This window comes from Ruditapes philippinarum, unplaced genomic scaffold (genome assembly GCF_026571515.1).
Source record: "Ruditapes philippinarum isolate M1 unplaced genomic scaffold, ASM2657151v2 ctg6960_1_1_1_1, whole genome shotgun sequence".
Taxonomy (NCBI): Eukaryota; Metazoa; Mollusca; class Bivalvia; order Venerida; family Veneridae; genus Ruditapes; species Ruditapes philippinarum.
Window position 1 is genome coordinate 62,339 of NW_026861832.1, and position 22,715 is coordinate 85,053.

The following is a 22,715-nucleotide window of genomic DNA, read 5'->3' on the forward strand; positions in this document are numbered from 1 at the left end:
TTTCAATTCCTTTATTATTAGTTTTTGGTTAAATCTGAAACAACTGATATTATATTGGGGGTTGGGTTTTAAGTCATGCCAGCACTTTGTTCAAGTCATATAGCAACTTCTCAGCTTTAGTCAGTGGTGGAGAAAGACTTGAGGTGCCCCTCCATGCATTATTTCAGGTACAAGCTGCCACTACAGTAGGACCACAATGATGATGATAATGTAATATGCCTCTTTTCCAACTGTGACTGCTTGAGAAATACAGTGGATGCCCTTACATGCATAATTTCAGACAAGCATTGGCCTTTTGTTGATGGTTAGATCCACTCTACTGTAAAGCTCACAAGTTACCTTCATCACAAGATTACAATTTTCAGGATTGGAGTTGGGTTTCTTTAAGAAAAGGCCAAATTTACTTGTCCTGTAATAGGGAACGCGGCTTCCAATACATAGTTTATTAATTCTTACATTCAAATGAGACAAAGTCATTAAGAATTACATAGATTGAATAAACCTCTGTGATTAAAATATTTCACTCAAGGATGAGCATAGTATATGTTTGAACAGTTTTTCAAAATACAAACAATAAAACATACATGTTTAATAGTAAGACTAGGAAAATATCCGTTCACTACAAGCTGGGAAAATCCTTTCAAAGTTGTACTCCTGAATTTTTCCATCAAATTTCTCTTAGAACCAAAGCCATACAGCAGTATGTTGAAACCATTGCTGCAAAAACAAACAAACAACAATTAAAACAATCTCATATACATGTAAAAATATTTTAACAGTCATCCATCTCTGAATTCTAGAATATTAGATTTTTTTGTTGTAAAAATTACAAGAGCCACCACCATGTAGGGGTTACACTCAACTTTTTTTACTTTCTCTAAAAGCAAACAAATGTTTTAAACAAAGAGCCGGATGAACCTGGTGATGCTCCCCGAGTAGGTTTTGGACACAGAAAAGTATACCTTTTGTAGTTTCAGAGTTATGTCCCCGACAAGGTTTAAAGTGCAATAATTCCAAAATTAGGCAAGGCAGAGTTACTGTTTTTTGCACTGCTCATTTACCCAATGAGATCTATTTACTATTAAGTTTATTGTTCATATCTCTTATAGTGTCAGAGTTATGTCCTGGACAAAGATCAAAGTGTAACAAGAGGGCCATGATGGCCCTGAAGTCGCTCACCTGTATATAGGCCCTCGTAGCGGGGCCAGTTTAAACCCCAAGGCTTTTATTTGAACAAACTTGGTAGACACCCATTAGAAGATGTTTCATGCTAAACATCTAAGGTCTAGCTGGTCAAGTTTTTTCTTTACACATATAGTTAAAAACAATGACACACCTGGGGCAGGGCCAATTTGGACCAAAGGGCTTTTATTTGAACAATCTTTGTAGACACTTACTAGAAATGTTTCATGCTTAATACAGTTAATCTGAACTCTAGCTATTCGGATTTTTCGAAGAAGATTTTTAAGTTTTTGCTATACACATATAAGGAAAATCAATGACCCCCGGGGTGGGGCCAATTTTGACCCCAGGGCTTTTATTTGAACAAACTTTGAAGACACTAACTGGAAGATGTTTCATGCTAAATATCTTAACTCTAGCTATTTGGGTTTTTTCAAAGAAGTTTTTTTAAGTTTTTGCTATACACATAAATAAAATCAATGACCCCCAGGGCGAAGCCAATTTTAACCCAAGGGCTTTTATATGAACAAACTTTGTAGACACTCATTAGAAGATGTTTCATGCTTAGTAACAAAACTCTAGCTATTTGTTTTTTTTCAAAGAAGATTTTTTTTTAAAGTTTTTGCTTTACACATATAAGGAAAATCAATGACCCCCGGGGCAGGACAAATTTTGATCCCAGGGCTCTTATTTGAACAAATTTGGTAGACACCCATTAGAACATGTTTCATGCTAAATATCTTAGCTCTAGCTCTTTGGGTTCTTTAAAAGAAGATTTTATAAGTTTTTACTATATGCATATAGGGAAAATCAATGACCCCCTGGGGCGGGGCCAATTTTGACCCCAGGGCTTTTATTTGAACAAACTTGATAGACATTCATTATAAGATGTTTCATGCTAAATATCTCAGCTCTAGCTCTTTGGGTTCTTTAAAAGAAGATTTTTTAAGTTTTTACTATATGCATATAGGGAAAATCAATGAAATGCCTGGGAGTGACAAGAAAAATGTTCCAAATACCATGGGCAGGTCATTCTCAGTAATTAGGATTTTCCAGTACAAGTCGATCTAAGGCATTTCTGGTTTCACATTTTTTTCTAGTTTTCAGTGGTTTCAATTACCGCCAGCCAGTAACTGGGAATTCCTCAGATTCCTTGCATTTCCTAGGAATTATCCAAGTAAATATTCCTGGGATTTCCCAGTAAATTCGTAGTAAATTCCTGGTAAATTACCAATAATTTCTGCAAGGGTGTGATGCGGCTCATTTCAGTATTAATATATCAGTAACACTACCATTGAAAATAGGGGACATTAATATACACTTGAATGGAAACTTTTTCTAGACTTAAAAAAATACACTTTCAACTTGCGGAGAGATATATTCAGGAAATTGATCTGAAACAAGTTTCTATATATTTATTGTCCCTATGTTTACAAGTAACAAGGAAAATTTATAAAAATCTTATTCAAGTTATTCAAGTTCTCATTTACCAGTAAATATAATCCTAAAATTTTAATTTCTGTTTCAAAAAGTTTTCAAGGAATTTAAAGAGTATAAAACAATATATCTGTTGTTAATATTTTAATTTTTCTAAATTATTTCTACGAAACACTGTTAAATACAACATTCAAAGTAAGTTTAAAACTATATTTTTAAAACTTAATTTCTCATTTATACAGAATGAATTAAGTAAGAAAGTAATTCAGGCAATATTTTAGAAAGTGTTTTAATTTTTGTGTCTCCCTTTTATCAATTTTAAAAAAAAGAAGAATATTTTCTTAAAAGAATTATGTATTTTGAATAAATAGAAATATACACAATTATGTTTTACATTTTAATGTATTTTTCAAAATATATTGTGGTGTTATATAAATCTAAATTTCCACATATCAGGTCATATGAAAAGAAATATTTCCTCTTCATAATTTTTAAGAAATTTATATCCAAAAGTCAATGTTTTGAACTTTATTTTATTTATATTTACACAATTTGTCATTTGTATTCAATGAATTAGTTGAACATTTGAATACGTGTTTAATTTAGTAAACAAATATTCACATTTACATAACAGAGAAGAAAAATACCACAACCAAATAGAGAAAAATATGCAATTTTTTTTATCAATTGATATCATCACTAACTTATTTATTTTATGTTTCATAATGTCTAGATTCAGACTTTCCTGTTCTATACAGTTCTGGGACATAAAGGACAAATAAGTAACAAGTAGATGATTAAATTAATTTGTCTGCTGACTGAAATATTTTTTTCTTTTACTAAAATATTACAGAATGTTTCAAGAACCTGACTACAGAGAAAACTTATCATTGATGTTATCAGAGGTTTTACATGACATTGGTGTCAATGAAAGAATGGTGATGAGAAGGAGAAGAGGATACATGCTGGAAGAGACTATGAGTAATATCATATACAGGTTAATTGATAAAAATGTGACTAACTATTTACTAGGGAGTCAAAGTGAAGGTACAACTACTATAGGACTTCATTCAGACCTTGATATAGTACTCTGTAATGATAATTACAATATAATACAAGACTGGTCAGAGTGGGAACATGGCAAGTTAAACTACCTCATGATACAGGATGAGAACACTACCCCCGGGTACTGTTTCTTACAACTACTCAGACATGATGAACCTCTTCCTGCAACTGGCATTCGTAATGAACACCATATTACTGATAGAAGAGGAAGACTATTGTATAAAAACACAATGCTAAATGATATGCGTGTGGGTGATCAGCAGCAGCATGGACCAGCTATTGCTGAACAAGGACAACCTGGATTCAGTGATAGAGACAAAGTGTGTGCTTTTCATTGTAAATCATGGCCTCAATCAGCATCTGGTTGGTTACATAGAGAGGGTATTGACAGATGGCCAACACAAGAGATGAGAAGATATGCAACCAGTACTGGGTGTTTTGTTGTTCCAACTGGAAGTAAGGTCAGTGAATATCCTGAACTGGAATGGAGAATATCTACATCAATGGCAGAAAGATGTATTATGTTCAATCTAAATATAACACAAATAAGGTGCTATGTACTGTTGAAAATGATTCTCAAGTCTTTCCTTAATCCTCAAGATGAAATAAACATATCAAGTTTCATGTGTAAAACAGTTCTATTACATTGTATAGAAAACACAGAGTCAGGAATATGGAAATATAACAATTTATATACATGTTTAACATACTGCTTATTGGAATTACACAATTGTGTACAGAATGATTGTTGTTCACATTTCATTATACCGGAAAACAATTTGATGGCAGGGCAATTTACAGCTGAGACAAAACATGAACTTTCAAAAAATATTTGTGATTTTATACAGAATGATAGACAACGGCTACTTAGTATTGATATTGATGATGTTGGTCATAGACTTCAAGTTAAACTGAACAGGGTACCACATGGAATTTACTATTTTCCCTATTCTCTTGAAATATATCAATATGTTATGTCATTGGCATATATAAACATTGCACATGGCATAAGTTTTCAGCATATGCATATTTTAGATCATTTACAAAATAAAAACATTAGAACAATACAGCAATCTGTAAGTAAACTAAAGACATTCAGTGACAATGGTAATAGATTAGAACATGCTGCACACAAGCTTCTAGCACCTTCTCTTTTTACCACATATGGATCTATCCTAGCATCATCCAGCATTGGTGAAAATAATCAAGTGTCACCTCAAGCACTGGTTTGGTTATCAGCTGGTTTAAACTCAGATATCTCATCTAGCAGACTTAAATTGGCCTCAGTGTTTTACAGTACAGGAGATATGGAGAAAGCTGAACTAATTCTGAGACACACAGAACAACAATATTATTCCCGTTTTACCTATCTGTGGCTGTCCTAAACACCACCAAAAAACAGTATCAGCAGAATTCATGAGGGTATGTAATACACAAAGTGAGGACTGTATCAAACATATTACAGCTTTTTGTGTCAGATTTATACAGGGAGAGATCAATTGTGTTCCTCGTGAACTACAATATGAAATGTTCAGATCAACTCGTGATGACATGATACACAGAGATGAAACATACCACTGTTGGATGGACTGGGCTGTAGTTGATTCTCTACCTTTCTTATACTTCCTACAATACAAGATCTATCGTCATCTACAAAGACATCAAGATCAACAACAAGCACTTTGTAAACTTAAAAGAACCATAGAAACAGATAAAAACCTCCAACATAGAGAAACAGCTCTCAACATTTTAGGACAATGTATGGAACAAGAAAACAGACCTCAACAAGCATTAAACTGCTACATGCTTTCTCTTCAACAAACGGCAAGAAACAATGCAGCAAACATTCATATATGTAAGCTCCTTTCTGGCTTACTGGTTAGCCAATAAAATTGGATAAAAAAAAGGAAGTATTAAGAGTTTTCAATGATATGATTATCAAACTGATTCAAATGACAAAATAAATGCCTGCCATTACACTTTTTATCACATATTATTTTGAAACACAATTAAACATGTTAAATTGAAAGAATGACTCCAACTTCATTGACTTGTAGTATCTGACTTTACATTTGAGAGTTAAGAGCATCTTGTGTAGAGGACAAGTATTGCTTGTGAAAATGTATTTAAAATTTTGGTTTTAAAGGTGAATTATTCCAAGCTTTTTTTTTTTACAGTAGTCAAACAGTTTGAGCTAGTCTTCTATTGATCAAGCCTTGTTTTATAAAATGAACCTTGTATATAAAGTCTTGTTCTTATTTTATATTTTGTACCCTGAATACATTTGTGTATCATATGTCAAAAATCATACGACAAAAATCATTGAACCAGAAAATGCTGACAATATGCACAACTAGACGTGCTACTGATCATTCCTGTAAAGTTTGGATGAAATTGCACCAGTAGTTTATGAGGAATAGTCCGGACAAGTTTTGTGACAGACGGACAGACGACGGAGTAGTGATCCCTATATGTCGCCTCTAGGGAGTAGGGGCGACACAAAAATGTACCCTGTAAACATTTGTATATAGCCATGTGGTTATTTATTATTCTATGTTCCCTGTATATAAAATGACCCTGTTTAATGCAGTCATCAGCCATTATTGTCTCAAGTCAATAGGAATAATGAAATGGTCAACTGCAGAATGTACAAAAAAATACAAGAGGGCTAAAATGGCCCTACATCACTCAACTGATTTCTAGAAAAAGTCACAATTCTTAAATTCTAAAGCAAGTCATTAGGTGGGATCAATTTGGATCAAAGGGGTATGATTAAATCAATTTGTACAGGTGTTCACTAGGCAATGCTACTATAATAGAAGATTTTTTGTTGTTTTTACTCTATACATGTGAGAAAAATCAATGACCCCCCCCCCCCCGGGCTGGGCCAATTTTGACCCAAAGGCTATAAATTTGTACAAACTTAAAAGAGGTCTACTTTCAGTTTTAACAAACTTGGTAAACACCCACTAGAATATGTTTTATGCTACATATCTAAGCTTTAGTCCCTTAGGGTTTTTTTTAGAAGATTTTTTAAGTTTTTTCTTTGGGTTGACATGGCAAATAGACTTCTGCTTGATGGAATTCAATTCTTTGAACAATTTTCAAAGGTGCCCTCCCAAGGAACATTCCTGTGAAGTTTAAATGAAATTGGCTTACTGGTCTATGAGGAGATGTTGTTAAAAGTAAAAGATTATAGACAGACGATGGCTGTACAAAAAATTGCAATCACAAAAGTACACCTTGTCACTTTCATCAATTTGGACTTGACAGTCAAAATATACAATATGTTTGTTTGGTAGCAAGTCTTCTTTTGACCAAGTTCATTGTTTAAATCAAATCTGTATATAAATAACAAAATTATGACAATTTGATAGAAATTCAATAATTTGGCCTTGATAATCAAGGTCATATAAAGCTAAAGTTCAACCTTTTTAGAAAGTCTTCTCCAAAAGGTCGTTTTATCAAAGTATGGAGATAGTCTCTATTAAATACCAAGGAAGTCAATTACAAGAAAAATCTGTGAAAATTCAATAATTTGACCTTCAAGGTCAAGGTCATAAATGAGCCAAGGTCAATTTGAGTTTGAAATACATTTAGGTTTTATCTTAAAGAATGTTGGATCTTAATATGAAGTCAATCCATTCATTAGTCAGAATGTTGTGACTTAATATGGAGTCAGTGCATTTATTAATAACAAGTTATAGCCAGTTACATCAAGATCAAGGTCATTTGTAAGTGAAGGTCAAAACCTGTCTGATGAACTTAAAGGTCTATCCTAAAAGATTGTTGTGTTTAAATTTGAGGACAATTCATTCAAAAATAACAAAGTTATAGCCACTTATAGCAAAAATCAAGCAAAATTTAGACATTTATAAATGAAGGACAAGTTTAGTCTGGTTTACTTAAAGGTTGTTCTCCCGAGGGTTGTTGTGACAATACACTAAGAACTTAAAAAGTTATTATCAAACTTAAATTTTGGGAAACAGCAATTTAAATGCCGACATGACTGTAACAATACATCTTTTTTTTTCTTTGAAAAGAAGTCGGCAAAAAATATTATAAAGTGAACAAAGAAAGTAATTTATATATTTCAAAAACCACTTTCAATCCACATAAATTACACAAAACAGGTCAAAGTATACAAGAATAGGATGATGTTCTTTCCAAGTTGAAGTTACGGGGTTTATTCTTTTTGATCTTTGATTTACTAAACTCTATAAGCAACCTATTTCCACCCTATAAACAACAGTTTATACAGAATAAACATTGAAAGTTTTCCGATAAAGTCACCCCCAAAGTGCATGCAAATGTACAGACTAACACAATCACAGAATGTTCCACCTTTGTAAACAAGAGGGCAATGATGGCCCTGAGTCGCTCACCAGAAACAACTGCTTTTCAGAGTCAGAAATTATCCATTGTCAATATTTTCTGATATTCAATTTGAGCATAGAATATGTTTAAACAATAATTTGAAGAATGCCATGACCTGGGGCATTTAAGCTTTAGCTTAAACGGCACCAATCAAATTAAAATGAGCAAACTTGATAAAAGACTACCTAATAATGCTACCAAGTTTGGTGATCATCTATCACTTATTTCAGTAAGATGTTCAAAGGTTTTTCTATTCCTGGCTTTAGTGGCCCCTAAAAGGAGCCAATCAAATTAATATGAGCAAACTTGGTAAAAGCTTACCTAAGAATGCTACAGACAAAGTTTGGTGATCATCCATCAATCGGTTCTGTAGAAATAGACGTTTAAAGGTATTTCTACTTTTAGCTTTAGCGGCCCCTAAAAGGGGCCAATCAAATTGATATGATCAAAATTGATAAAAGACTACCAAGAATACTACAGACAAAATTTGGTGATCATTCTTCAATTAGTTCTATAGAAGATGTTTAAAGGTATTTCTATTTTTTGCTTTAACGGCCCCAAAAAGGAGCCAATCAAATTAATATCAGCAAACTTGATAAAAGACTACCTAAGAATGGTACAGACAAAGTTTGGTGATCATCCATCCATTAATTCTGTAGAAGAAGATGTCTAAAGGTTTTTCTATTTTTAGCCCTAGAGACCCCTAAAAGGGGCCAATCAAATTAATATGAGCAAATTTGATAAAAGACTACCCAAGAATGCTACAGACAAAGTTTGGTGATCATCCATAAATTAGGTTCCCATAGATAATGAGATGGTTTAAAGGTATTATCTATTTTTAGCTTTAGCGCCCCCCTAAAAGGGGCCAATCAAATTTAATATAAGCAAACTTGATAAAAGAGACTACCCAAGAATGCTACAGACAAAGTTTGGTGATCTTCCACTCCCATTAGTTCTCTAGAAGAAGATGTCTTAAAGGTTTTTCTATTTTTAGCCCCTAGAGACCCCTAAAAGGGGCCAATCAAATTAATATTAACAAATTTGATAAAAGACTACCCAAGAATGCTACAGACAAAGTTTGGTGATCATCCATCCATTAGTTCTGTAGGCAAAGATGTTAAAAGGTTTTTCTATTTTTAGCCCTAGAGACCCCTAAAATGGCCCAAATAAAAATAATATTAGCAAACTTGATTAAACATTACCCAAGAATGCTACAGACAAAGTTTGGTGATCATCCATCAATTAGTTCTGTAGGAGATGTTTAAAGGTTTTTCTATTTTTAGCCCTAGAGACCCCTAAAAGGGACCAATCAAAATAATATTAGCAAACTTGATAAAAGACTACCCAAGAATGCTACAGACAAAGTTTGGTGATCATCCATCCATTAGTTCTGTAGAAGAAGATGTCTAAAGGTTTTTCTATTTTTAGCCCTAGAGACCCCTAAAAGGGGCCAATCAAATTAATATGAGCAAATTTGATAAAAGACTACCCAAGAATGCTACAGACAAAGTTTGGTGATCATCCATCTATTAGTTCTGTAGAAGATGTTTAAAGGTTTTTCTATTTTTAGCCCTAGAGACCCCTTAAAGGGGCCAATCAAATTAATATGAGCAAACTTGATAAAAGACTACCTAAGAATGCTACAGACAAAGTTTGGTTATCATCCATCAATTAGTTCTGTAGAAGATGTTTAAATGTTTTTCTACTTTTAGCTCTGCTGACCCCTAAAAGGGGCCAATGGGAATGACATGAGCAAATTCAAGTGTGATTGTCACAAGGAACCTACAGACCAAATTTGAAGTAAATCTGCTTTGTAGTTTCAGAGAAGAAGACGATTGTTGACGCATGACGACGGTCGCCGGAGCATCCCCCTTTGATACTAATAGCTCACCCTGAGCCTTCGGCTCTGGTAAGCTAAAATAATAGAAAAAGAAAGCAAAACTTACCACATTTGAAACATCCAGTTTGTGAACATGTCTTGAAGTTCATGAAACATTTGTTTACATTCGTTGATATGTGACGACTGTACATTTTCCAACAGATTAATGAGGGATTCCTGATCCAGGCGGGGCACGTCTAACTTTGACAAGGTAGCATCTGACGTAGGCCCGACATCACTAGCATGAATGTCAAAATATTCCTCCACATTAGTCTTCTGTAAATTAAAATAGATCACTTTATTGAAATGGCCTTAAATGGTATTTTAATTCAATAAGATATGTAAATCTTAATTCAACCATTTTTTTATACTTATTTTTTCAAGAATAGGTGAGAATTTTAGCCGAGAATTAACATCCATATAATTTCTTTTTTCTTTACTGTAATTTTCCTTACTTAATTTTTACCACTATAAAGACCTGATTTAACCAAAGAAATTCAAGACACAATACTAAAATTATTTTAACTGTAAAAATTTAATATTAGTCGAATATAAGTAAACAGCCTGGTCAGCTCTATATTGGTGGCATGCAGCTTTAACACAGCTCAAAATTTTACATAAAAAATGATGTGGTTGTACCATATCTATCTCCTCTGTTTTTCTACGAGACTTTCTAGGAGTCGCCGAGGATTTCTCAGATTTTGCGGGAGTATTTGCTGGTGTGTTTGAGGCACTGGCTGAGGAGGTACGAGACTTACTGGTTGAGGACACGGGTTTGATGTCCTCATCACTGTCAGAGCTAGATGACTCCATACTGTCACTGGAGTCTGAATCACCTGGGGGAAAAAACAACAACTTTTTTGTCAACATTTACACCTGACCTTTTTTCTTACAAACATATTCCTTGCATCTTGCACACAACACATTGTTTGATGATGAAAAATTCAAAGAAAATTCATTAAAGAATTACTAAAGTTATGTTCAAGACAAGCTTTCGAAAGGTCAAGGCAAAAAAATATATTCCCTTCTTTCATTCCCCCCCCCCCCCAATCAACAAAAAGTCAGAATCTTACAAAACAAAAAGCATTAGGTTTGCAGACCTCAGGGTGGCAGTTATGCAATTTTTCTATGTGCATTTTATTGTACTGGTATATAATATAGAAACCAATGTTAAGTCCTGTGATGGATTAAAGTATAAGAATATGTCTTACATCCAGGTTAACTTGGATACAGACTCCAGTCCAGGAACACTAGTTAGAGAACTGCAAGCTGTTATATGACTAACATACTGTTAACTAGAAATGTGTCCATAGGACACGGATGCCCCCACACGCCACTGTTCTGTCAATCTTATGACTCTATGTCAAATATTTTTTGGACTACATGTGCCACAAAACTAAAAATCAACAAAGGGCCATAATTCTGTTAAATTTGGTCGCAGCAAAAATTTCTTCCTTTCCTACCATCTACACATTAAGGTTGTTCATCCCTGGAAGTTTAAGCAAAATCTGCCATCCGGTTTAAGAGGAGTTGCATTCACAAAATTTCTACATAGTATATAGTGAAAAAATCAACAAAGGGCCATAATTCTCTTAAATTTGATCGCAGCAAAAATTCCTTCCTTAACTACCATCTACACATTAAGGTTGTTCATCCCTGGAAGTTTAAGGAAAATGTGCCATCCGGTTTAAGAGGAGTTGCATTCACAAAATTTCTACATAGTATATAGTGAAAAAAAAAACAAAGGGCCATAATTCTGTTAAAATTGGTCGCAGCAAAAATTCCTTCCTTAACTGCCATCTACACATGAAGGTTGTTCATCCCTGGAAGTTTAAGCAAAATCTGCTATCCGGTTTAAGAGGAGTTGCGTTCACAAAATTTCTACATAGTATATAGTGAAAAAATCAACAAGGGCCATAATTCTGTTAAATTTGGTCGCAGCAAAAATTCCTTCCTTTACTACCATCTACACATTAAGGTTGTTCATCCCTGGACATTTAAGCAAAATCTGCCATCCGGTTTAAGAGGAGTTGCGTTCACAAGATTTCGGGACGTACAGACGGACGGATGGACGGACACTCGTACGGACAAGTGCAACGCTATATGCTCCCACTCTGTGGGGGCATAAAAATTGGCACTTAAGCAAAATAAGTTTTGTTTGTACCTTTGTTTCGTTTTTTATGGTCATATCTTCATGTTTGATCTACCTAACTGGCTCTGTTGGGTAACTAACCAGTAATAACCAATTTCTGCAAAAATGACCTTTTACTAATCCCAGCGGATTCGTAAATCTGCCATGAGAGACAGATGACTATTAGACTCAACGAACGAGATCAATAGTGAAATAAGTGTTGGTAAGGGGACTTAATTCTCACCTGCCCCATGTCGCTTCTGTAATCTATATGGTGTTGAAGCCTGCAGTTTTCTATGTCTAAGATTCCTTTTTCCAGTAGGTGTCCTCATTTCTTCATTCTTTGTTGATGGAAAATTTACAGCTGAAGATATACAATAACATTTTTACAATATGTCATGTTTTTTTTTTGTTTTGTTTTTTTAATTACAAGTTTTACAGCAAAATACTTAAAGTCACATAAACAATTTGTCACATGAGCGTTTTGCTTCAATTATAAGTAAGACATTGCAATTTGGTACCCTGAATGTTGCCCTAAACCACTTGGTACACATGTAAGTACACTTTATAAAACTGTTTGTTTAAAACTTTTATCTCATTTTTTTCCAATTTACAGTCATGCTGAGCATAATTACATTTATATTAATATCGTGATCGACCAATAATTGATAATGACAAATGTGTAGGACAACATACAAAACTGACTAAAATGTAAAAAGATAGCCACACTCTCTAGTCTCTATGCATTGTTGCGGCAATGCCCATGTGTCACATGCGTTATTGATTATTCATGCAAAGTATAATAAATAACTGAAAAGCAATTATGGCTAAATGATTATGTGTTGTTATTTTGACTTTTACCGGTACACTCACAATTTTTATTAGATGATAAATAACAAGACAAATTTAACAAACAAAAAGTTTTTATCAATGTAAAATGTTTTATTTTTACACAAACCCTTATGTTGACAATCTTACATTTTTTAGGAGTTCCTTCTTTGGTCACTGGTGTTTTCAGGATAGATTTGGGAGTTCTTGACTCTGATGCCAACTGTGCCATCTGACCTGACTTTTTCGGGGTTTTGAACCCATATACTTCTCCACCACACAACTGACTTTCATCTTCCAATGCTACGATAAAGAATTTTTAAAAAATTACTTTAACAAAGTTATTCTGTGACATGAATAATAATGTTTTTTAACTGTCTTAAATTATTTATCACATATAATAAATCATATCAAATTGTTAAGCTGATAATCAATTGCAGTTTTAAACTTAAATAAGTCAATATAAACTAGAAATGTGTCCATAGGACACGGGTGCCCCCACCGGGCCACTGTTCTGTCAATCTTATGACTCTAGGTCAAATATTTTTTGAAAACTAAAAATCTTTTTACTAAGTAAAGGGCAAGAACTTTACAAATACTGAATAAATCCCCAAGCAAACCCCAAGTTGAAAATTGCAAATTTATACTACTGTAAGTCAAGGGAAATAACTCTACAAATACTGGATAAATCCACAAGCGAAACCCCAGGAGCAAAACTAAATATGCTGAGCAACCTTCCCATAAGGTTTAATGACTCTATGTCAAATCCTTTTTGAGTTACATGCGACACAAGTTGAAAATTGCAAACATTTTCTAAGTCAAGGGCAATAACTCTAAAAATACTAAATAAATCCACACGAAAATACCCAGGTGCACAACTACACATGCTGATCAATATTCCTGTAAAGTTTCATGACTCTATGTCAAATCCTTTTTGAGTTACATGCGACACAAGTTGAAAATTGCAAAATTTTACTAAGTCAAGGGCAATAACTCTAAAAATACTAAATAAATCCACACAAAAATACCCAGGTGCACAACTACACATGCTGATCAACATTCCTGTAAAGTTTCATGACTCTAGGTCAAATACTTTTTGAGTTACATGCGACACAAGTTGAAAATTGCAAAATTTTACTAAGTCAAGGGCAATAACTCTAAAAATACTAAAAATATCCAGACAAAAATACCCAGGTGCACAACTACACATACTGATCAACATTCCTGTAAAGTTTCATGACTCTAGGTCAAATACTTTTTGAGTTACATGCGACACAAGTTGAAAATTGCAAAATTTTACTAAGTCAAGGGCAATAACTCTAAAAATACTAAAAATATCCAGACAAAAATACCCAGGTGCACAACTTCACATGCTGATCAACATTCCTGTAAAGTTTCATGACTCTAGGTCAAATACTTTTTGAGTTACATGCGACACAAAAGAGAACGGACGGACGGACAAGGGTAAATCTAAATGCCCGCCACTAATGTGGGGGCACAAAAATATAACTTAAAGGGTTCAACCTCCATTTTCATTCCAAAAATTTATTTTTGAGTATTTTCAAATAAGAATTCAATTAAGGAAAAACTTACTATAATCATTGTTCAAAATTAACACCAGGAAAAACAAACAAAACACTATTTGCCATGAAAACTGGACAGGTGCATATATTTTATTCAATCAGTCAATTTACCAAGACAGAGGTATTTTTCCATGTATCAAATGAGAATTTTCAGACAATTTTGTAACAAAAATAATTCACTTTACCAGTTTATAAATTTTTTTATACAATCAGTCAATAAACCAAGACAGGGGTATTTTTCCATGTATCAAATGAGAATTTTCAGACAATTTTGAAACAAAAATAATTCACTATACAAGTAAAGTAATTTAAACCTTTCAGTTTAGTTTTTTTGGCAATTCAAACAGATATATCCTCTTATCCAATGAGTAAGACATTGGATATTACCAACCTGTTGACTTTTTAAGAGGCAAGTTTTCATTGTCACCATGATCCTCCTCCTCTTCCTCCTCAATTGTCTTCACTCTCTCCGGACAACTCTTCCTCCGACTCTTAGATGTTGGTTTAACTGTAGTGAAAACATTGTAAAATACAATTTTCATGGTATGAAAAAGTAATTTTTTAAAAACACTTTTATTATGCATTTACAATAAAAAAAAGTGAGTAAAATATATATTTTGAATTTTGTTTCAAACTTTATTTTGTATTTAATTATAAATGTACGGGTACCACTAAAATACGCAACGGAGATTTTTTGGCGCAACGGACGCAACGGGCGCAACGGAGATATTTTTTTTAGAAAAACCGGCACAACGCCTTTTTTTTAAAGTCAATGTGCTATTTAAGCATCTAAAATGATTGTTTATAACTAATTAGTAAGTAAGTTTTAAAATATTTCATAAATTGTATATGTTTAATTGCACTGAAAGGTCATATGCCTGGTGAAATGGAAATTTCATGGCGCAACGGAGATATTTTTTTTTCAGAAAAACCGACACTACGCCTTTTTTTAAAGTCAATATGCTGTATTTGAGCATCTAAAATGATTGTATAGCACTATAAAGTAAGTTTGATTTCAAATGTTTCATAAATTGTATATGTATACACTGAAGGATTATAATATGCCTGGCGAAATGGAAATTTCATGGCGCAACGGAGATAATTTGGGAAAATCGGCACAACGTTTGTACTATTGTACTATTATATGAAATTAATTAACACCAATGTTATTTGAATAAATAAATTTTAAAAAAAGATTTAAAAACCTTAATCGTATATCAAATAATCAAAGAGCTGCAATGTTGATGTTGTACATAAAGGATTGTGTGTTGGCGAAATGGACATTTTGTCTACGCAATGGAGATTTTTTTTTCGCGCAACGGAATTTAAAAAGAAAACAATGTTTGTCCGAGTTAAGTAGTAATATGAAGAAGTAAATCATTGAAGATATTAACTGAATTACTGAAGTGGTGTTATAAATGTCTGTTTTATTCATTTAAAAATAGAATGAAATACGTTTTTATCGTTATGGCTGACACTGGAAGACAAGTATAGATTTTACTATCTGTTTCATTTTTCCCCGTTCAATTCGTTATTTTTACGAAAAGTACTGTAATAGCTTTTCTATATATAATTTTTAATTGAATTTGCATTAGTTAACTAAATAAAGGAATATGTTGATATTACAGAATCAATGTTCAGTAATTTTTTTATTATAAACATTCATTGTATTTTTGTTATAGTCCTTTCATAAACTCCGTTGCGCCGATGGATTATTGCGAAACGGAGATTTTATTTTCAAAACTGTGTACTGTTTTTTTTATGTCTAAAACATAAAATAATCATATTAGTTGGTATTGTTGATATTTTATACATATTTTTTACATATACTGTATAAGTTTGATTTTATTAGGTAGAATACTGAATATATCAGATTCTAAATGGACGGCGAAATGGACATAATTTTGGCGCAATGGAAAATGAAGATTTGCATAACGGGTAGTTCTTATGTAAACATAACTTAAGAATTTGAGAATAATAAGTAACAGTCTTTTAAAAATGATTTACTTTCCTTTATTTTAGAAAATGTTGAAAATAGGATATTGTAAAAGATATTTAAATTACGGCGAAATGGACATTTCGGCACAACGGGGATTATCATAACAGTTTTATCATATTATATTATTTTATTAATTTATTATCTTTCATTAATCATTGTGTACCTTTTCAATAATTGTTTGTTGCGTATAAATTGTATATTTCATCAAAAGCAATCAAAATATTTCATAATTGTTATATTGACAAACGGTAATCAATAACGCGAGAATTGTAAGCAATTAGCAACGTATCGTGCACGAGTATGGCACGGGTGTTTAATAATTTTAACACTTGTAAAAGAAAACTTGACCGTTATCAGTGGCGGATTCAGGCTCCAAAATGTTTTATTACGTTTCACATTTCATATACACAATTTTTCTCATAGTTTGAGTGAAATATGGCATAATAAGGCATAATAAGCTTCAAAAGCAATATTTTCGACAATAATAAGTTATAAAAAATATGTTATACCTTAAAGTCAATACATGTTCCTCTTAATCACATTATCTAAATGGTGTGAAAACGCTTGTCCAATAAACATCAACCACATGTAATTTAATTATCGGTACTTAACACCCGTGATAAACATTCTGCCAATCACCAAAATGCTTTTGATTAACGGGGTTTTCTGATTGGGAAGGAATTGTTATAAGTAACGTTCAATTTAATTATCTTATGTTTTAAAATGGAAAGTCTAAGCAAATTCTACAGGCATGTCGTTTTACTATTTTAATAATTACGTCAAACAATAAATATGTTGTATAGTTACTATTTTTAATTTTAAAAATGCATAAAATATTACAATCATTCGAATATCAGCCATGACGGAAATAAATCGTATTTCTTTGTGCATCAATAAAGCCATTAATGAACGTTTTGTTGAAATTTGGTAATTTATTGTTAAGATTACATTAGAAAGTCAACAGCGTATGCTTTACGGACTTTTCGTATTCTTCAAGTAAAATTCTGAAAATTATGTATAGAAAAGCTATTACGGTACTTTTCGTAAAAATAACGAATTGAACGGGAAAAAATGAAACAGATTGTAAAATCCATACATGTCTTTCAGTGTCAGCCATAACAATAAAACCGTATTTAATTCCATTTCTAAATTAATAAAACAGACATTTATTACACCACTTCAGTAATTCAGTTAATATCTTTAATGATTTACTTCTTCATATAACTACTTAATTCGGACTAACATTGATTCCGTTGAGCCAAAACAAAAAAAATCTCCGTTGCGCAGACAAAATGTCCATTTCGGCGGCACACAATCCTTTACAACATCAACATTGCAGCTCTTTGATTAATTGATATACGATTTTTTTAATTTATTTATTCAAATAACATTGGTGTTAATTAATTTCATATAATAGTACAATAGTACAAACGTTGTGCCGATTTTCCCAAATTATCTCCGTTGCGCCATGAAATATATATCCATTTCACCAGGCATATTATAATCCTTCAGTGTATACAATTTATGAAACATTTGAAATCATACTTACTTTATAGTGCTAAACAATCATTTTAGATGCACAAATACAGCATATTGACTTAGAAAAGGCATTGTGTCGGTTTTTCTGAAAAAAAAATATCTCCGTTGCGCCATGAAATTTTCCGTTGCGTATTTTAGTGGTACCGAATTAAATTAGGGTACCACTAAAATACGCAACGGAGATTTTTTGGCGCAACGGACGCAACGGGCGCAACGGAGATATTTTTTTTAGAAAAACCGGCACAACGCCTTTTTTTTAAAGTCAATGTGCTATTTAAGCATCTAAAATGATTGTTTATAACTAATTAGTAAGTAAGTTTTAAAATATTTCATAAATTGTATATGTTTAATTGCACTGAAAGGTCATATGCCTGGTGAAATGGAAATTTCATGGCGCAACGGAGATATTTTTTTTTCAGAAAAACCGACACTACGCCTTTTTTTAAAGTCAATATGCTGTATTTGAGCATCTAAAATGATTGTATAGCACTATAAAGTAAGTTTGATTTCAAATGTTTCATAAATTGTATATGTATACACTGAAGGATTATAATATGCCTGGCGAAATGGAAATTTCATGGCGCAACGGAGATAATTTGGGAAAATCGGCACAACGTTTGTACTATTGTACTATTATATGAAATTAATTAACACCAATGTTATTTGAATAAATAAATTTTAAAAAAAGATTTAAAAACCTTAATCGTATATCAAATAATCAAAGAGCTGCAATGTTGATGTTGTACATAAAGGATTGTTGTGTTGGCGAAATGGACATTTTGTCTACGCAATGGAGATTTTTTTTTCGCGCAACGGAATTTAAAAAGAAAACAATGTTTGTCCGAGTTAAGTAGTAATATGAAGAAGTAAATCATTGAAGATATTAACTGAATTACTGAAGTGGTGTTATAAATGTCTGTTTTATTCATTTAAAAATAGAATGAAATTCGTTTTTATCGTTATGGCTGACACTGGAAGACAAGTATAGATTTTACTATCTGTTTTCATTTTTCCCCGTTCAATTCGTTATTTTTACGAAAAGTACTGTAATAGCTTTTCTATACATAATTTTTAATTGAATTTGCATTAGTTAACTAAATAAAGGAATATGTTGATATTACAGAATCAATGTTCAGTAATTTTTTATTATAAACATTCATTGTATTTTTGTTATACCTTTCATAAACTCCGTTGCGCCGATGGATTATTGCGAAACGGAGATTTTATTTTCAAAACTGTGTACTGTTTTTTTATGTTCTAAAACATAAAATAATCATATTAGTTGGTATTGTTGATATTTTATACATATTTTTTACATATACTGTATAAGTTTGATTTTATTAGGGTAGAATACTGAATATATCAGATTCTAAATGGACGGCGAAATGGACATAATTTTGGCGCAATGGAAAATGAAGATTTGCATAACGGGTAGTTCTTATGTAAACATAACTTAAGAATTTGAGAATAATAAGTAACAGTCTTTTAAAAATGATTTACTTTCCTTTATTTTAGAAAATGTTGAAAATAGGATATTGTAAAAGATATTTAAATTACGGCGAAATGGACATTTCGGCACAACGGGGATTATCATAACAGTTTTTATCATATTATATTATTTTATTAATTTATTATCTTTCATTAATCATTGTGTACCTTTTCAATAATTGTTTGTTGCGTATAAATTGTATATTTCATCAAAAGCAATCAAAATATTTCATAATTGTTATATTGACAAACGGTAATCAATAACGCGAGAATTGTAAGCAATTAGCAACGTATCGTGCACGAGTATGGCACGGGTGTTTAATAATTTAACACTTGTAAAAGAAAACTTGACCGTTATCAGTGGCGGATTCAGGCTCCAAAATGTTTTATTACGTTTCACATTTCATATACACAATTTTTCTCATAGTTTGAGTGAAATATGGCATAATAAGGCATAATAAGCTTCAAAAGCAATATTTTCGACAATAATAAGTTATAAAAAATATGTTATACCTTAAAGTCAATACATGTTCCTCTTAATCACATTATCTAAATGGTGTGAAAACGCTTGTCCAATAAACATCAACCACATGTAATTTAATTATCGGTACTTAACACCCGTGATAAACATTCTGCCAATCACCAAAATGCTTTTGATTAACGGGGTTTTCTGATTGGGAAGGAATTGTTATAAGTAACGTTCAATTTAATTATCTTATGTTTTAAAATGGAAAGTCTAAGCAAATTCTACAGGCATGTCGTTTTACTATTTTAATAATTACGTCAAACAATAAATATGTTGTATAAATACTATTTTTAATTTTAAAAATGCATAAAATATTACAATCATTCGAATATCAGCCATGACGGAAATAAATCGTATTTCTTTGTGCATCAGTAAAGCCATTAATGAACGTTTTGTTGAAATTTGGTAATTTATTGTTAAGATTACATTAGAAAGTCAACAGCGTATGCTTTACGGACTTTTCGTGTATTCTTCAAGTAAAAATTCTGAAAATTATGTATAGAAAAGCTATTACGGTACTTTTCGTAAAAATAACGAATTGAACGGGAAAAAATGAAACAGATTGTAAAATCCATACATGTCTTTCAGTGTCAGCCATAACAATAAAACCGTATTTAATTCCATTTCTAAATTAATAAAACAGACATTTATTACACCACTTCAGTAATTCAGTTAATATCTTTAATGATTTACTTCTTCATATAACTACTTAATTCGGACTAACATTGATTCCGTTGAGCCAAAACAAAAAAAATCTCCGTTGCGCAGACAAAATGTCCATTTCGGCGGCACACAATCCTTTACAACATCAACATTGCAGCTCTTTGATTAATTGATATACGATTTTTTTAATTTATTTATTCAAATAACATTGGTGTTAATTAATTTCATATAATAGTACAATAGTACAAACGTTGTGCCGATTTTCCCAAATTATCTCCGTTGCGCCATGAAATATATATCCATTTCACCAGGCATATTATAATCCTTCAGTGTATACAATTTATGAAACATTTGAAATCATACATACTTTATAGTGCTAAACAATCATTTTAGATGCACAAATACAGCATATTGACTTAGAAAAGGCATTGTGTCGGTTTTTCTGAAAAAAAAATATCTCCGTTGCGCCATGAAATTTCCATTTCGCCAGGCATATGACCCTTCAGTGCAATTAAACATATACAATTTATGAAATATTTTAAAACTTACTTACTAAATAGTTATAAACAATCATTTTAGATGCTTAAATATAGCACATTGACTTTTAAAAAAGGCGTTGTGCCGGTTTTTCTAAAAATAATATCTCCGTTGCGCCCGTTGCGTCCGTTGCGCCAAAAAATCTCCGTTGCGTATTTTAGTGGTACCGTAAATGTACATCATTATTTTTGCATTTAAGTTAACTGATCTGATAGATCTTCAAAGCGCCAGTGCAGGTCTTTTACAAAGACTGGTAAGGTTCTAAACATTCAATTACTTTTTCTCAACAACAGTAATTACAGGAGTATTACAAATGATCTTTGTGTATTTTCTTGCCAAATTCATTAAAAAGAAGTGTTTCACGGTCTTTTTTTCTTAACGTCTTAAAGAAAATGGAATAATTCTGTTCAGTTACTAAATAAACAAAACATTTCCTTGATAAATTCATAAAAAAGAAGTGGTTAGCGTGTCTATTGTCTTTGAATTCTACAACTATTTGATGTATAACAAAATAGGTGACGAGTTAGTGGACGAGTTAATCAGAGAGTGAGTTGACTAAGGGACGAGTAAACTCGAAATCGACCGATATCCAAAAACGACAGTATTCATGATTGACAGTCTAAAAACACATGTGACCTTTTTGATTGTGTGCGTCTACAATATGCTGTAAAACCTCATCATCCCCAGCAAATGTCACATTCACTGATTTTCTTCGGAGTTTTCTGTCAGACATTTCGTGCACTTTCCCGCAATAAAGAACTCTTCTGTTAGAAGGGAAAAAAGAAAGTGCACGGCGCCGTATGACTAAAATCCGCAACGGAGATCATTTGGCGCAATGCAAACTGACCCCACTGGATTTGTATGATTGACTATAGCTATCAAGTGACTATAGAAATATTTTTTTATAGTAAATTGTCTTTAGGGTATAGTACAAAGATAAAAGAACGTGAACTGTGCAATACATAAATTTAATGATTGCAAAGATAGTTGATAGTCATAAATCACATGTACATTTTTATTTCGTGGTATGTTTAAAACATAGGCTAATTAGAAGCAATGATTTGTGCTTGCGAAAAGGGCAAACCCCCTAAAGCTCCATTAAAATCTTTTTATTGGCAATTGTGTTCATTGTTTTACAGCATTTAATTACTTTCAATGATTTTCGATATCTGTAGTCCCTGATTCTAAGTTAACCAAATGCTACATTGTAAATAACAAATTATTATTGTTATATAAATGAATTAATATACATGTATGTGAAAACATCTTACCTTTTTGCAGGTTCTTCACCCCAAACCTTGATAAGATATATTATTCATATAGACAGATATGTCGTGTTAATCTTTGTGTCCAAGTTTTTCAACACCCTTCTTAAGATTGTCTAAAGTTTGGGCTTGCACAAGTTCACATGTGAGGGAGTTTCAAAGTGTGACAAATAGTTGGAAAATCGAATATTTATAATAATTACAAGGGGTGCATTT

General features: G+C 32.2%; 1 protein-coding gene across 1 annotated transcript in view; it reads right to left on the bottom strand.

Annotated features, from left to right (window-relative positions):
• LOC132716975 (origin recognition complex subunit 2-like) overlaps positions 1 to 22,022 on the bottom strand; it is a 28,632-nt gene extending 6,610 nt beyond the window's left edge. The window contains exons 1-7 of the mRNA XM_060700321.1: positions 21,871 to 22,022; positions 14,874 to 14,990; positions 13,050 to 13,202; positions 12,316 to 12,435; positions 10,580 to 10,776; positions 10,008 to 10,216; positions 585 to 717 (exon numbers count right to left, since the gene is read on the bottom strand). Of these exons, the coding sequence (XP_060556304.1) occupies positions 585 to 717; positions 10,008 to 10,216; positions 10,580 to 10,776; positions 12,316 to 12,435; positions 13,050 to 13,202; positions 14,874 to 14,990; positions 21,871 to 21,967 (1,026 nt within the window). The 5' untranslated portion in view covers positions 21,968 to 22,022. The remainder of the gene's footprint in view (positions 1 to 584; positions 718 to 10,007; positions 10,217 to 10,579; positions 10,777 to 12,315; positions 12,436 to 13,049; positions 13,203 to 14,873; positions 14,991 to 21,870) is intronic.
• Between the last annotated feature and the right edge of the window lie 693 nt (positions 22,023 to 22,715).